The sequence below is a fragment of the Colias eurytheme genome, chromosome 11, assembly GCF_061535395.1.
Source record: "Colias eurytheme isolate Ceu_HAF_F1 chromosome 11, ilColEury1 Martin Lab GWU primary, whole genome shotgun sequence".
NCBI lineage: Eukaryota > Metazoa > Arthropoda > Insecta > Lepidoptera > Pieridae > Colias > Colias eurytheme.
In genome coordinates this window covers 12415444-12434182 of record NC_142990.1, presented here as the reverse complement: position 1 = coordinate 12434182, position 18739 = coordinate 12415444, and the positions used below count along the sequence as shown (strand labels likewise).

The 18739-nt window shown below is 36.3% G+C and overlaps 1 protein-coding gene across 1 annotated transcript in view; it reads right to left on the bottom strand.

Moving 5' to 3' along the window:
* Pus7 (pseudouridine synthase 7) overlaps nucleotides 1–18739 on the bottom strand; it is a 42152-nt gene that overhangs the window by 8087 nt on the left and 15326 nt on the right. The window contains exon 6 of the mRNA XM_090107120.1: nucleotides 16944–17118. Within this exon, the coding sequence (XP_089963246.1) occupies nucleotides 16944–17118 (175 nt within the window). The remainder of the gene's footprint in view (nucleotides 1–16943; nucleotides 17119–18739) is intronic.

Sequence of the window (18739 nt, the reverse complement as noted above, 5' to 3'; positions counted from 1 at the left end):
TTTATTTACTCTGTACGGGCCCTACAACCCCGTACAACGCGATACTTAGAACTTAGAATATTTCAAAACGGAAATGGCAAGAAATGATGAGGGACTTCTTCGTAAACAAGAGGACATATTCGACAGAATAAAAAGGGCAGAGATAAATTATAAAAAATCACCTAAAGAAAGAATTTCAGTACATTATTTAAAATACTTATTTGTACTCGTCACCATCAGCCACCGGCGCACAACACCAGCGTCCCCGTCATCTACTATATAAGTACCTCTCTTTCAGTCTTGGTGGTTAGTGTCACTAACCACCTCTTTGCAATTTTTTTACTTAACACTCACGCCATCTAGCGACAAACGGTTGAATTACTATGCAAGGTGACTTTGACGTTGACAAGTTACGGCTAACTGCCCACATATTTGAATCAATGACAGTTCATTTTCGTTGAATTGAAGACTGGGCTAACGTGCTTTTATTTGCGTGTGTGATAACAAAATTCGGAAAAAGGGGTAAGTAAGTATTTTTCTTTAATGTTTTTTACTCAGCGTATTGTCATATATGTATTTTATACGTGTTCACATAAAATTACTAATACTTTTGTGTTCTCGATGTGTATTCAAAACGAAAGTATGGTGGTTAGTAAACTAACCACCGTGACTGCTGCGTGTTTAATGTTTATGTTCATAAGTTACATGAAACGTTTGTATGTAACTTTAAGAGTCTTTTTCGTATTTATTACAGTATGTCGCGCCGGCTGCAAGATAAAGAAATAGCAGAATACTTGTTGGAAGACCTTCCTTCAGGTAGCGAGAGTATTTGTAGCGATGAGGACGACGAGGCAGGTACAGAAGATCAGCCAAATCCGTTGGTATTAGGCGATTTGATTGGAGAAGTTCAAGTTTCCGATGATGATAATTTTGATCCCGATGATGACCTCCCTTTGTCTATCTTAGTATCAAATCAATCAAATCAAATCAAATCATTTATTTATTTCTCCTCACAATTCCCAATCACATAAATTAATCTACATGCATACAAAATTATCAAACAATAAGCTGGAGTTGGAGGAGCTGGTGTCTGAAATGGGTTTTTACCGGTATCACAGATCACCAGGTCCCCGGAATCGTCGAATAGTAGGCCGGAATCTAGATTCTACAGAGTCCAACACTGTAAATTCAAACAAAGCTCCAAAATGGAAGAAGAGTTTTAAGATGGACATACCAGGTGAGTTTTCTGAAAGTGTGGGACTCACCGATCAAATTCTATGCATGGAGAGTGTTACACCGGTTTTGCTATTTGGTTAACGCTGAAAGAAGATAATCGTTTGCAAAGAGGCGAACACGATTACCGGATAAGTGACACAAACGTATGTTTGTTGAAATGGAAAGACAAGAGATCAGTATTTATTTTGTCAAACTATCATGACCCTAAGAATGTCGGTAAAGTTAACCGCAGGGAGCGCGATGGTACCAGTGTTGAAGTGTCCTGTCCAGAAGCCGTAAAAGACTATAACGCAAATATGAATTTTCTCGACAAATTCGATCAACTCAAAGGCAGTTATGCTATTGACAGAAAATCCCATAAGTGGTGGCACAGGATTTTTTTTCATTTCCTTGATTGTTGCGTCGTCAACGCCTTTTTGATTTATAAAGAACTTCAGTCCGCACGCCCGGACCTTGACAAATTGACTCTGAAAGAATTCAGGCGAAGCGTATACCAGGGTCTACTGGCGCCAGCATATGTCAAACAAAGGTCTGAATCAGTAAACAGTAACCGTAGTTCCACGGCCTTTTCTCCAGGACCTGCATTTATAAAACGTCATAAGCCTACAGTCCCTCAGGAAATTCGCCTAGAATGCAGTCGCCATCAACCAGAGAGAAGTACTTCGAGAAGATGCTGCAAATGCAGCACTAAAATATCTCCAGTGCGTACTTTATGGCAGTGCAGTACATGTAAAGTGCCACTTTGCTTACGTAAAGGAAAAACATGTTTTTCTGATTTTCATAAAAAGTGATTTTTACATGGATTTTATGAAAATCTTTATAATAACTGATAATATTAATAATTAATAAATATAATTCATCATAGTTTTGTTTGTATCAATAGTCATGGTGGTTAGTGTCACTAACCACCTCATTCCTTGAAAGCCTTCATAACTAGATTTTTTTTTCTTACTTTCTGTGAAATTTTAGTTGTAAATGATCCTTAAAGTAACATGAAAGTTTGTAAAATATTCTCTATTTAAAAGTGTGACTGAAAGAGTTAATTAATTTTAAGTTAACTTTAAGATATTTTAAAACTCACTTTTACATATTTTAATAAAAATGTCAAGCAAAAGCGAACCCGCTAAAACTTCCCGCAACCATGCCGCGGAGGCGCCTAGCAGGCCAACGCGCACTTTGCGCGAAAAGACTCTGGTGAGAGCAGCCACGGCTCTGCCACCAACCACATCTAAGACAACAGCTCCTAAGCCCCTACCACCTTTACCGGAACCGGAATCGTCGCCACAGTCATCCGCATTACAGATGGACGACCTCAAAACGCCAGATTCACAGGCTGCAGGTGGCGGCACCCAGGATGAGATGGAGACCTCGTCGGTGGGATCCGAGACATCCATCGAGAGGCGAGTGAGTCTCCTCTATAAGTATCCCAAAAGGGGCACAGGAGGGGAAATGGACGTGGCAACAAAGGTTGCAAACGACATGCTTCTCAGAGGCAAAGAATCACTTGAGACGGCCGGTAATATGAAGAGGGAAAATAAGACCGTAGCCCTCAACAGCTTGCAGGGGCTGTACGAAACTGTCTTGTCTCTGGCGGACCCACGCTCGAGACATAAATTCAACCTTGAAAAAGAACGCTCACGCCACGCACAAGAGCTGGTGCGAGTGGAGAGGGCCCACTCTGCAGAAGTGAAGCAAATCAAGGAGGCCCTCCTCTCGGAAGTGAGTCTCACCAGAGCAGGCATCACGGAAACCCTAAAAGAGACGCAAGCTGTACGCAGCTGGCTAGGGTACGAGACCGCGGAACCCTTCAGCCAGCTGAAGGAGCTTCACCGGGAGACTGGCAACCTCGTTGCCGAAATCAAGACAAAACTATCTGCCAAAGACATAGTTTCTTATTCCAACAATATTATAGATAAAGAAATAACAAATGTTAGAAATAAGTTTTTTCGCGTATAAAGACACTCCTACAAATTTTAAAATTTTACATCAAAATATTGCTAGCATTTTATCAAAAAAGGAAATTTTAGAATTAACGATAAATGAATTAAAACTTGTTGATTGCTATCCAGATGTTATTTGCCTTACTGAGACATTTTTAAAAAAAGGGTGTGAATGTTTTTTCAAAATAAATAATTATATTATGGCAACATGCTTCTGCCGTGAAAAGAAGCGCGGTGGATCTTGTATCTTACTAAGAAATAACTTACATTTTAAAGATCTATCATTTCTTAATCAATATGCTTCACAGAATGTATTTGAAGTATGTGGGGTAGAGATTCCAAGCATAAAATTAATTATTATTTGTATATATCGAACACCTTTATCAGATCCGTATTCGTTTTTAAATAGACTTGACCGACTGTTACATGACTTAAATTTAAAATATAACTCAAAAACAAAATTTGTTCTTACAGGAGACTTAAATATTAACACCTTAAGGAAAGGGAAAGTTACTGATGACTTTAAGCATTTGATGCGAAACTTTAATTTAAACATCCATATTAATGTTCCAACTAGAAATACTGCCTGTATAGATCACATATTAAGCAATATACCTAATGCCTCTGCATCCGTTTTGCCTCTTTATTTGTCAGATCACGAGACAGCACAATTGATAAGTTTTCCAACAAACATCATAAAACATCTCCCTACACCTCATTACATTTTTAAAAGAGATTATAATCAAACTAATATAAAAAAATTTAGGGAATGTCTGAGTAATCTCTCCTGGGCAAATGTTTGTGAAGAGTTAGATTTTAACGCATCATTTAATTCATTTCACGAACACTTCTGCCTTTTTTATAACCTGTGCTTTCCATATACTAAAATTAAATTGAAAAGTAGCTGCACAATACCTAAAAATTGGATCAGTAAGGGTCTAAGAAAAAGTTGCAAAACAAAGCGTTTACTACGATGCAATTATTATAAAGTAAAAAATGCAGCAAATAAAATAAGATACCTGAAATACTCGAATGTATTGAAAAAATGTATTTATAAATCAAAAAAATTAGTTAATATAAAATTTATACATAACAGTTCTAATACTACTAAAGCAGTTTGGAAAGTAATAAAAAATGAAGTTGCGGATCAAAATAACATAGATTTCATAGATACAATTACATACAACAATACTACAATTACAGACCCTACACATATTGCTAATACATTTAATACACATTATATAGATTCAATTACGACCCTGACAAATCGCAATGTTATGGTACATGAAAGTAATATTAGTTTAAATACAAACACTATGTTTCTTAATCCCATGACGACTAATGAAGTAAAGATGATAGTAAACTCTTTGAAGACGACTAGCTCTGTAGGTTATGATGGATTGACTACTAAAGTGATAAAGTCATGTATCGATGAAATTCTAGATGTTCTTACCTATCTTATAAACGTCTCCTTTTCATTGGGGATTTTTCCAGAAGCGTTAAAGAAATCTATAGTAAAGCCGTTATTTAAAAAAGGCAACAAACATGACGTAAATAACTATCGACCTATTACTTTGGTACCCATTCTATCAAAAATCTTTGAAAAGTGTATGCATAAAAGACTAGTTAATTTTTGTGATAAATTTAATATTATTGCTAAAGATCAGTATGCGTTTCAGAAAAATAAATCAACCACATTGGCTATATATTCCCTGATGGATAAAGTTTTAGGCAGCATTAATCAAAATAAATTAACTACAGCTCTTTTCTTTGACCTTTCCAAAGCGTTCGACTTCGTGTCACACTATAAACTATTAAAAAAACTAGAATCGTACGGTATAAGAGGGCAAACGCTTCACTGGATAAGATCTTACCTTCAAAATAGGCAGCAGTGTGTAACAATTTCTGAAGTAAATAAAAACGATGAAATAACGCATTATTTTTCTGACTACGAAATAATAAAATATGGCGTACCGCAAGGCAGTGTACTTGGTCCAATTCTTTTTGTATTATATGTGAATGACATAGTTAATATAACAAATCACAAGTGCATCTTATTTGCTGACGACATTTCTTTAATTGTAACTTCTGACAAAAATAATATACATGACCACATAAATGACATTAATTATAGTATTGACAACATAATAAAATGGCTTGACATTAATGATTTGAAAATAAATTTGGACAAAACAAAATTTTTACAATTTAATAAATTTAACTTTGACATTCCTAAAATACAAGCAAAAAATGAAATAAAGTTTCTAGGTGTGACAATAGATACAAATATAGACTGGAAACTACATATAGAAAATGTGTGTATTAGATTAAATAAATTTGTTTATGCATTAAGGCAAGTAAGAAGGGTTACAAACTTAAAAACCGCACTTACTTCTTATTACGCTTACGTGGAATCTGTTTTGCGTTATGGCCTTGTTATCTGGGGCAATAGTACCGATATAACAAGAGCATTTCTGGCTCAAAAGAGATGTATACGGGCCTTATGTGGTATGAGATCGGATCAGTCCTGTAAGCCGATATTTAAAAAACTTTGTCTGCTGCCATTGCCATCTCTTTACATTTATGATATGTGCGTGTTTGTGACTAAGCATATGTATCTTTATAAAAAGGCAAGTGATTTAAATAGCCGTAGTCGCAGAGATCCAAGTAAACTAATTTTAAAAGATAATCCTAGATTAAAAAAATATAATAAAAACTGTCTTTGTATGAGTGTAAAAATATATAATAAAGTGCCAACTAAATTAAAAAACTTAGATACTAAATTATTTTTTAAAGAACTTCATAAATGGCTTCAACAGAAATGTTTTTATAGTGTTAAAGAATATCTAAACTCGTAATTAACATTGTCTACTTGCGTCTTAATATTGATTTGGTAATAATGTATGTAATTTTTGTAATGAATATGAATGAATTGTGAAATATTAATTATAATAATGTGAATGAATAACAAATGAATTGATTTTAATAAAATAAAATTAAGAGGACATAATATAAAATGTATATCTATAAATGTAAAATGTATTTGCATGCCGTTGAATAACGGCTAAACATGCTGAAATAATGTATCTTATTCTTGACACCTGTGTATACCATGTTTACTTGCAAATAAACGATTTATTTATTTATTTATTTATTTAAGGAGCTCGGCAGCGAATCCAGGGACGATAAATTAAATTCCCTATAGGATCTTTCCTAATTCATTGCATTTTAAATAACTACATTGCAATGGGTACATTGCAATGGGTTTTATTTTATAAAGAGATATTTCTGATTAAGGAAATATCATTTGAAACAATAGCTTTTCATGTTGTTTCTCTTTTACAGGTAATTAAGTGTTACCTGTATTTAGTAATTAATGGTGTTTCCTGAAAATAAAAATTAAACTATTTTTACAGAGCAACAACTTTGGTGTTTATTTCAATAAACAACTTTTTACAAAACAACATCATCATAGCTATTATAAGCAATGGAGAAGTTAAAGTTTGAATTTACTGTGCACCAAAGTGAAGATCCGAAAACAAATGCAATATAACCTCAATTATGGTCCGCCGATAACCATACCATAACCCAAGTCCCAATATTTTCAAAAAGTAAAAGCTACACTTCAAAGAAGACATGAAAAAAGACACGTAGGTATGGATTGCACTAACACCTGAGTACATACAGGATGCTTATATGGACTGTACGGTATTCGTACATCACGTTGCGCGCTGTCAGCATTTTACTGTGATTTTACGCCGACACGCGACATTTCAGTGTTATATTCAGTTCGCATTCGACCACCATACCAATCGCGCGTACTCATTACCATTAACCAAAACATATACAATTAAGGCAATAAACAAATTATTGTACTTAATTCTTTTATTTACGAACAATCTCAAAATACTCTGTACGGTACAACCCCGTACATGGCAAAGATAGAAAATGCAGTTTAAGGATTATTTACTGGAGGAAAGTACGTCAAAAACACAACAGCAGATTTTTATGAAGGAATCCCCAACGGAAGCAGATTCTTAGAGCGAAGAAAAGGTCACACTTCGATTGATACTGTGTTTAATACAGATGACGCTACTAATTACCCTGTTGAATTTTTAAATTCATTGAAACCGCCAGGTTTGCCTTATCATAAGCTAATTCTGCGTGTGGGCACTCCAATTATATTGTTGCGAAATTTAAACCCACCGAAACTTTGTAACGGTACGACACTGCAAGTGAAAGCGTTACATCGCAATATAGTGGAAGTCACTATATTAACTGGTTGTGCGAAAGGGAAGACTGTATTTATACCACGAATCCCATTAATACCTAATGATATCCCGTTCGAATTTAAACGATTACTATTTCCCCTAAAAGTCTGTTTTGCCATGACAATTAACAAATCTCAGGGGCAAACTCTCAAGTTCGCGGGTATTGACTTGGGAGAACATTGAACAACAGCTTCTCCCATGGACAATTTTATGTTGCTTGCTCACGAGTAAGTTCGTCCAAAAGTTTGATAGTTTTAGCGCCTAATGACAGATTAGTTAAGAATATTGTGTACAAAGAAGTTTTGTAGGCCCTAAGTTTTTACATACGCAAACAAAAGTACCAAAGCCGCAAAAAATACACCTAATTAATATTAATACTTCTTAACGCGAGCGAAGCCGCGGGTAAAAGCTAGTATAATATATATATACGGACAACTCACGAAACTACAGGGCGGTGGCAGCGGAAAAAAATAAAATTTTATAACACTGTACGATTAAGTACCTCATCGTACAGACAATGCGACTTCCCGGAATACAATCCGTCGAAGTTGCACCTTTTATTATAATGTATTAATTATCATTTTAACACAGTTAGTTCGCAGTCGGATTCTGCACCGGGCGGAGCTTCATCCTAGATCATCTCATCTCATCCCATCAGTGTATTAATAAATATCTTAATATATCGTAATCTCATATCTAATAATTTACCCCAACCCCCAACAAACATAAAAAAATACTACATATAAAAATTAAATATCACCATGGAACCCGTTTAAGAAGAATTTGCAAGCTTATCGTCAATCTCCATTACGGCCCGCATCCCAGAATTTTGGAAGAAATCGCCGGAGATATGGTTTATACAAACGGAAGCAGTTTTATCACCACAGAAAATGTCGGATGAGGCGAAATATCAAATTGTAATTTCAAAATTAACGCCAGAAGTCATCGAGCAAGTCACGACATTTTAATTAGCCCACCGGAGACAGGAAAATATGAAAAATTAAAAAGAAGTTATGAGTACTACTAGCTTATCTGTTCCTGAAATCAAGGTGGAAAGACCACGAGAATTAAATAAAGTTGTGCATTAACAAACGTGTAAGTTATATTTCTCTGTGTGTTATTAAATTTTAATGTCATGACGTTTCATACATTGTTATTGTATCGTCATAGTGTAAGAAACGGTGTACGGTGCAACCGTACAGAGTGCAAATTCATCATTTTTTGTATGTCACAGCATTTTCATTTTCATATAGCGTTAGTTCACGTTAAAACGTCGCGAGCCGCGTACGTGTGTAACTCTTAGCATAACAGCATAGCATCATTAAAGCATATAATCTTAGCAGCTTAGTTTTATTATCAGCAGCAGCATCCCCAGGTGTACGAACTGTACATCTTTATGGTCCTTCGGATGCGACGCCTTCGCGATTTGTTCACCGTCCAGTCGGGAGGGCGAACGAAGAGTGGTAGGAATGCTCCCCTTATACGAGGAATAAAGCTGCTCAATGACATGCTCGCTCACAGCAATGAAACCGATATATTTTGTTTAAGTTTATATAAATTTAAAAATATTATTTTGTTCTTTCTTAGTTATAAAAAATGATGTAATTTTAGTTAAGTAACTGCCATGTAATGTTTTGGGTATACATACCTGTAAATTACTTGTGTTGGAAAATAAAGAATAAAGAATAACACTAGCAACGTAGCCCACCACTGGGTATATCGCCCTACAAGAGATTTTATTCATCTCGCATAACAGACCGCACAAAAACAGTACCTAGAAATTAAAAATTGTATCGCTAGGGTGTCGAAATAATTAATAACGAACTTTGCAAATCAAAGGAAAGGGGCAAGTTCTTAAAGTAAGCAACAAACAGAAACAGAGAGACAGGCTGACACACACCCACACCCGTTTCAATAGAATCCAATAAGATACAAGAAATGTTGCAAAGGCAGGCAGTAAATTTTAAAGCTTTGCATTGATTTAGAAAAATATATGTACAAAATGGAAATTTGAAGACGTGCTTCAGCAATTAAATTCACGATGGGGGATGATACTCACTGCACTGAGAGATAGCATTTTAGATGGACAAGACCTTGACTATGAGAATGCCTTTACATATAACGAAAGTATTTTAAACAATCTCAAAGAATCTATCAACACCAAGCTCTAGTCGGTATCTCATAGAGAGCACATCGCCACAGGTCGACATACCTATCTTCACAGGGAATTATCAACAATGGGTCTCATTTAAAAATATTTTTAACGAAACAGGGCCATTTAAAAATATTTTTAACGAATTAGGCCTGGAAATAAGAAAGGCGATCTTGTCGTTACAGATATTTGCGCCTTACTATACTTGCCAGAAGGAAAAATTAAATATAGAATCAATTTCGAGGATGATTATGAGTATTTGCCACGGCGGGTTTCAAACACTGATATGATTACATCAGCTTTGTACACATCGCCGTTGCCCATCGAATTGACAAAATTTATACACTTGCAAGAGATGAAACCCTTAATTCCGAATGATTGTCACCCTTTTTCATCCCTTGGTCGCCCATACCCTGACAAGGTCGACCTGATTCACACGGTGGGCCCACTACGACACCCTTCACGAGGGTACTAGTACCGCCCGCTACCAATTGAAGAAGGATTCTCCCTGTGCCGAGGGTTCACTGCCCGGCACCTGCTGCTGCCATCGCTGCCAAGACTCCACTGTGTCTGATTCACTATCAGGCACCGAGCCCATTTACCAGGCACCGAGCCCATTTACCAGGCACCGAGCCCATTTACCAGCCAGCCAGCTAGCCAGCCAACCATCATCAAGCCTCATAGCTCGCCATCGACACAATAGGGTGTCATATGTAGGTGATAATTAAAATATTATATTAAATAATTGTCAACTAACTAACAAGTAAACTAACAAGTAAATAACTATAACATTAACAAGTAACAGTGTAATTACAGTGATTTTAGCAATATTATTCACAGCATCGCCTGAGTGCTCTCGAATCCGCGTTAATCAATTATTATAAACAGCAATTAAAGTGTTCCCAGTTGTCCCATCTCATATCATTATTAGCAATGTTTAGCGCGACCTATATACAGTCCGCTTTCGATGTAATACGTAAACCGCACATGCTGGTTGACTCAATCTGATAATATCCCGAAATGGAACAAGCTAAAGTCCGGTGGCGGAGCAGGAAGAATTTCGTACAATGACCTCTTTACACAGTGACAGTGGTCACAAACATTTTTGAATGAAGTGCAGTTAACATGAAATATTTGGAGGAGAAAATGTTTTTTACTAACTTATTAAATAAATGTCCTTTATTCATTTACAATACTTTTTGAAAAATATATCAAATATAAGTCATAAACAAACAACAAAACAGAAGAAGTTTCATACAAGAGTACGAGGCGAGCGAAGTTTTTTTTATATTAATAAAAATATTGAAACGTGGGACAAACCACAATCTCTGCTCATTAAACCTCCCACGTACGAACTTAACAAACCGGACCCTAAGCAAGGATTCCCTCAAGAGAATCCACAACCGGGCGGCAGCAGGCCTGCTCATCATCAACAAACAACTACGGAAAGCAAGAACGTAGACATGTTGAGAAAACAACAAATCAATTTTAAGGCTTTCCATCGGACAGTGGGAAGCATTTATTTAGATTTATTAAATGAACGATGGGAATTTGAGGATCTGCTGAGCACGGCGCAGTCCCACTGGGCGGCTATCGACTCGCTACACTGGGAACTGGACATCAAGCTGGACGGATCAAATGAAGAATATGAGCGTGCTTTCTCGGCCTATAAGAGTAAGTACCAGGCCGTTAAGAAGACCATCAATAAGAAGATCTGGTCAGCAACACATATGGCTAAATCCGCCCTCAGCTGGAAATTCTTACATTTCGATAACCGGGCGATGACTTTATATTTTTACTCAGTGTGTAGTGCAGTGTGATACACGAACAGAAGCGCCTTTCCAAAACAAAGCCCGTGGTTTTTGTTTCTGGGAAATCGGTGCAGAATTGGCGAAAATACAGACAAAAACCTGTTCTAACCAACAAAACAGAAACTTTCTTTCGCCAAAACTGTACTTTCCCCTCTTTCCCCTACCTTGTTTCCTACTGAACTGAGTACCTAGATACTTCATACACCTTCCTTCACAAAGACTATAACTGTATAAAAAAAACTTCGTTTTAGTAGTGCAAAAATAAGTTCCAATTATTAAACAGTTTTTATTTACTACTAAAATCATATTTTAGCAACTTTTAGTTATGTCCGTACTCTGTACGCTAACATGCTCACCCTACATCCTTTTCGCTTGTTCAGCATTTCTCTACATTCTTTCCTTTGCATATCATCCAATGTCAGTCTCTCTCCATGTTCCAATTCCGACGGACGGCTGTCTTATAAAATATACTTATTCGTTTTTTTAAAAAAAGCCTTATCCAGAGAGTCTCATAACAGAACGTCGTTTCCAAAGAAGGTAGAAAAATATCATTTGTTTGCAATATTAGAGCAGGTGTGCCACAGGGTTCAATGCTAGGACCGGTGCTTTATACACTTTACACAGCAGACTTACCATGTATTGAAAACATCACTACTGAAACATTTGCTGATGCAGTTATACTGGCAAGAAGTAAGGATACGTTGCCAGACTGGAGAAGCATTCCAATACACTTGCTAGCCAATTGACAAAAAAGATGTATCAAATACGATTTAAAAGAAAAGACATAATTTAAATTTGCTACTTGAAAGAGTAGTTATTTCTCACTGGAGAGCTCGCTCTACACATCATACATTACCCGGCAACACATCAGCTTATGAACCTGCCGAAATTAAAAAGTCATGAGAACTACGACGACTGGTTATGAACCTGCCGAAATTAAAAAGTCGTGAGAACTAAGACGACTGGTTATGAACCTGCCGAAATTAAAGTCGTGAGAACTAAGACGACTGGTTATGAACCTGCCGAAATTAAAGTCGTGAGAACTAAGACGACTGGTTATGAACCTGCCGAAATTAAAGTCGTGAGAACTAAGACGACTGGTTATGAACCTGCCGAAATTAAAGTCGTGAGAACTAAGACGACTGGTTATGAACCTGCCGAAATTAAAAAGTCGTGAGAACTACGACGACTGGGTGTTCGCGGTGGAACATTTGCTGATACTTGGAAAGTAACCGAAACAAGAAAGTCTGGCTGGCTGAAGCGACAATAGATGAAAAAGTGCGAACTAAATTTAAGCGATTTTAACGATCGATGCATCGCTATTTGTGCACATAAAGAATGTAAAAAATGCGCTATTTGTGCTATTTGTGGATTATCTGATGAGGAACATGAGGGTTATTCCACTATTTCTCTTTGGTTCGAACGCCGCAACGCAGCAAACTCATCACCATACCACGGAAAAATACAAAACCATCAAGGAACGTCTAATAAGTTGCTACAAAGAATTAGAACAGCGCCAGTTTTAAAAAATACTGACGGAAATGTAGGTCTACTTCCGACAGTATTTTTTAAAACTGATTGGAAACAAAATTTTATCTCTTCTTCTTCTTTCAAATGGCAACTCCCGATCCCAGGGCGGATTCTGCCAATGTCAAGTTTTGAACGGATGGTCAGTTTAGGTTAATACAGACCATATGATGGCCACGACCACTCTGTCAAGAGCAACACGAAAAAATCAAGAAAACAAATTGAATTGGAACACGGTGGGGTTTTAGTCGGTAAGAATCCTACATAACCAACGGCTCCTTTCCCGGTTAACCTTATCAGTGATAAGTTGCAACAATTTAATTCAAAATTTAAGATGAATCCACGATACTTTATTAGATACAACCGCCGAAATGTATCATGGCCAGATTAATGCATTTATTGTCACCGAAACAATTGTGCGACGAGCTTCAAATTATATCAAGCCAAATATCCGAAGTCGTCACGTTACCCATATAAAATATTCACACAGATCTATGTAACATTTATAAATTAATAAAAGTAAAAGCGAGAATCACTGAAAACTATTTTATATTCGAAATAGTCATACCTTTGATTAGCCGAGATAATTTCCATCTATACAGATTGATACCTATATCTAAGCAAATTAAAATCAAAATTAATCAGCATGAAACCAATAGCGAAGTATGTTTTGATACATATAAAGACAGACGCTTAAATCACATATACAGTCGCGCCATACCAGCAAGGCCAGACTTGTAATAAAAAGAAATAAAAAATAAAAATCGTTTATTTGGAAACAATACATAGATATTGAGAGTTTCCAACAGGGCATTACTGGAAGACATAAAAGATCTACAGACATATTTGAATTTTCATCCAATTTAAGATCTGATCTTATATATTCCCAATTAAGATTTGAAATTGAATTCATATTGAAACAGATAAATAAAAACTTGATTCTGATCCAAAATCATATACATAATATGTGATTTCTTACATATGAGATGGATGACACTTTATCCCCTCCCGATAAAGATCTCCTTCGAAAAATAGCAGAATATATTACATTTTCCCTTTAGGCCGTATCTTGGCATCCAAACGCGAAACCTTCTCTGGCTCAATGGACGAAAGTCGCAGCTGTCCCTTGAAAATAAAATACTTTAATACAAATCCATATTCAAGCCCATCTGGACATATGGTATCCAACTGTGGGGAACTGCCTCACATTCAAACATCGAGATCATACAAAGGTTCAAAATAAAACACTCCAGATGAAAACCAATGCACCCTGTTTCGTACCTAACGAACTATTACATCGCGACCTATGTATGCCCACCATAAAACAAGTACGCTCTACTAAAACATACAAAAAGTGCATAGAACAACACCCAAGTCACTGGCCTGGTCACTTATGACAGATCGTAACAATGCGCGACGCTTAAACCGTAAAATACCTCAATACCTCATACAATCGCAGTAAATACAATTACTATTGTAACAATAAGGATGTGACACGGATCACATGCCGAGCACGCCAGCATACTGCTGAATGTCCTCCAAGGAGACAGATTGTATTAATTGAGAAAACAAAAAAAAATCTAAGCCGGAGATATAAGAAACTAAATTAAATCCCATACACATTAGCTCATCTCTGCCTATCACAAATAACTCAGATAACGACAATGAAATTGATACATCATTAAAAACTCTTGGGGAGCAAATCAAAAACATGAAAAACGCTGTCGATGAAACGGATACCTTAGCTATTTCACAACATGCCATACATCAATACGCGGTATCGTATGGAAAGCCAGTGTAGGGGTTTTGCTTACCTACAAAAAATATAATGTATTGTGTGTAACGCAGTGTACAACTTCCTACCGATATCGCCGGACGTATACGCCGAGCGCATTAAATATGTACACCTGGTATGTGAGCCTTTCATTAGTACACCTAACACCCCTAAAGTAGTATTATCGGCAATAGCAAGCAGAAATTCTTCGTTTGGTCGTGAAGAAGACTAACGACTTAACAACAAAGCGTCCCAGCAACTCAACAGACTATTCATAATTTAATTGGAATCATTGATGTATGTACTATGTATTAGGTAATAAATGGACAAACATTCTTTGTAATGAGTAAAGTCCCGGCCTTAACAGCAAACTGCTGACTACGCCGTTCACTTGGGAACGGAATGCGAACGAAGTTTCGCTGTGTTAGCTTTAAGATTTCCTTAGAATAATTATTAATATTGTATAATGATTCCTTAACTGCGGTCTGCACCGAGCAGACGTGATTGTAAAGTTTCATTTTAATTATTAAATGTAGTTTTAAAGTAAATCTGGTTTTCTTTTGGGGCCTCCGGCTGTGGGAAATGTAATTAAAGGCTAAACATGTAATGTGTCGGTTCTAGTGTGTGCGTGCATCAAAAAAGTGTTACAACTAGTGTTCGTGCGTCTCCCTTACCCGAGCGGGGAGAGTGTATAAGTGAAGAAGCATGTGAACAAAATACAAAATAGACTTAAACGATGGGCAAATGCGCGTTTTAAAAAAAGCGATAGGTCGACATCGCCAATAGCTAACAAACGCTCTGCTATAATAAGTGACTCAGTGGTGGAATTATAATCTTTAAGCATTATAAGCATTTCAAGACTTATAAAAATTTAATATATATCTTCTGTGGGCCTCGGGAGCATGTTCGAGCAGCGAACAAATATTTTATTTTAAACATTTATTAGTTATTATCTATAGCTACATTACATATTACAATAATTGAGCAATAACGTAAATCAGATCAAGCTGCCTCAGCAGTATTATCGTGCGACAGCCGAGCCGGCCGGAAAGCGCAGTTCATTCATAACAGCGCCCGAGTGCTATTCTATCCACTCGAATCCGCGTAAATCGTATATAATTATTAGCAGTAATTAAAGTGTTCCCAGTTGTCCCATGTCATACCATTATTAGCAGCATTTAGCGCGACCTATATACAGTCCACTATCGAAGTAATACGTAAACCGTACACTTACTGTAACTAAAACAAATGTGAGAGAGTGTCGGTTCTAATGTGAGGCCTCGAAAAAGTGTTCCAACTAGTGTTCGTGCCTCGAGGGGAAAGTGTTTAAGTGAGGAATTGTGTGAGCAAAACACTCATATTGGCAAGTGTGCGCTTGAAAAGAAGCGATAGATCGACATCGTCAATAACAAAAAAACGCTCTGTTTCAATAAGCGACCCGGTTGTGAAATTCAAAGCATTACAAACATTTCATAAAAGACATAAGAAAATGTTCAATAATTTTTAGGTAACGACGCACATTCACATAGCGTCGCCCCCAGTTGTCCCGTAACTCGCGCCACCGACCAACGTCTAGTTAGTAAATTAAAGTAATATATTTTTGTGTAATTTAGAGGAATATATAATTTCTATTGGCTGCAATCTTTAATTCATCTACCTACACACCGCTACACTGAAAATGTAATATAGTGTGTAACGCAATGTACAACTTCCTACCGATATCGCCAGACGTATACGCCGAGCGCAACGAAATTAGTTCACCAAATTCCCCTAATTTGGCCCTCGAGAGCATGTTTGAGTATCGAACAAATGTATTATTTTAAACATTATAATCTATACATTTAAAAAATTCAACAAAAAACATCTAAAATTTTTAGCACTTGCATCGTGCAAGACATTGTAATTATTATAATTAAAGTATTTTTATAAGTAAATTCGAGATTTTTTTGGGGCCTCCGGCTGTGTGAAACATAATTCACATATTATGCAAATAAATTTATTAATTTATTTGTATCAATAAATGGAAAAAAAATGTGTGCGTGTACTAGTGTACACGCGTAAGAAGTGAAACTTCTTTATGGCCTTATTTTTCAAAAAATAATTTACTATATGCAACTTTACACAAATACGTCAAACACGCGTGGTAGGGATAAGAAAAAGATGGCGCGTAACGGAAAAACGTCACGCGTAACGAAAAAATTTTACACTACCTATATTTTTTTCCATAAAGAAGTTTCACTTCAAACAACTAACCTCTTCAAAATTTCCTTTCAGTAAATGTAACCCGACCACATGTGTAGGAACACTGGATCTTGAACCAAATCGTTGCAATCCGTAGTAATTGATGAAGCCATTGTCTTGTAACTGTTTGCACGCTTTGTGTATTGTCTCGTCTGATTCTGTCACATTGCGGAGACATATACGGAACCTGGAATGTTTTTAGTAATATCTTATTGAAAGAAAGAAAGAAAAGTAAGAAAAAAAGCTTTATTGCCAACAAACTCAAAACTCAAACTCAAACATTTATTTATTCAGTTAGACTTCTTATAGAAGCACTTTTGAAACGTCATTACATATTTTAAAATTTACCACCGATTCGGAAAGCAGTATCTACGGAGAAGAACCGGCGAGAAACTCCATAGTTGCTCTTTTAAATCATGTCAGTTTTACAATTTTACAAAATACATAATATGTAACATCATATATTATAATAACATGCCAAAGAACTGTCCTGTGGATTTTACACGACAACCCTCCATGGGTTTTTATTGTCCATATATTTCTGAATACTGTAGTACGCTCTCTGAACTAGTACATTTTTTATATAAGTTTTAAATTTAGAACTACTTATTGAAAGAAAGAAAGAAAGAAAAGTAAGAAAAAGAGCTTTATTGCCAACAAAAACTTAGACTTTCTTAACTTAAAAAGTAAACACGTATTAGGTAATCGGAACAAACTCAGCCATGCTGTGGGCTAACACCCGAACAGGGCTGATTTTCAGTCTGCCCGCGTATTATATATTCTTATCTTATCCTATATATCTATACTAATATTATAAAGAGGAAAAGTTTGTAATTATGTATGTATGTATGTATGTATGGTTTTCACGCATAAACCTCTCATCCGATTTTGATGAAATTTGGCACAGATAATCTTTAGACCCTGAGAAAGAACATAGGCTACCTTTTATTGCGAAATATGTACCACGGGCGAAGCCAGGGCGGACCGCTAGTCTTTAATATACAGGGTGTCCCAAAAAGTTGTGATGAACGGAAGCTGGGAGGTAGAGGACCTAGAGGGCTATCCGAATCACCGTATGTTATGCGATTTTTCGTATTTTCGGAGTTATGACGTTTTTTTAACTGTGCAAGTGCGACATCACCGTAAAAAGTTGTCTTTTAAATGTCTGAATGCCCTTTTATCATTTTTAATGGTTTCTTCTGCTACTATGAATTTTCGGGTTATTTCGTTCAACAAACGGAAAACTTTTTTTGTGTGATTTTATTTTTTTACGGGCCCTTGAAGTGGTGATGTTCACCACTGGGTAAGTTAATCTTTCTTGGCATTTAATTATTTTTTTTATTCCATTCGAAGATCTGACGATAGTAAATGTTACCATACTGAATTGGCCTATCTTTCAGCTTAGCAAACCTGCATGAAAATCTCCGTGTGAAAATCTCTGTGTGAAAATATCCATGTGAAAATCTCTGTGTGAAAATCTCTATGTGAAAATCTCCGTGTGAAGATCTCCGTGTGAAAATATCTGTGTGAAAATCTATGTGTGTTAATCTCTGTCTGAAAATCTCTGTGTGAAAATGTCTGTGTGAAAATCTCTGTGTGAAATTCTCGGTGTGAAAATCTGTGTGAAAATCTCTGTGTGAAAATCTCTGTGTGAAAATCTCTGTGTGAAAATTTGTGTGAAAATCTCTGTGTGAAAATCTGTGTGAAAATCTCTGTGTGAAAATCTCTGTGTGAAAATCTCTGTGTGAAAATCTCTGTGTGAAAATCTCTGTGTGAAAATCTCTGTGTGAAAATCTCTGTGTGAAAAT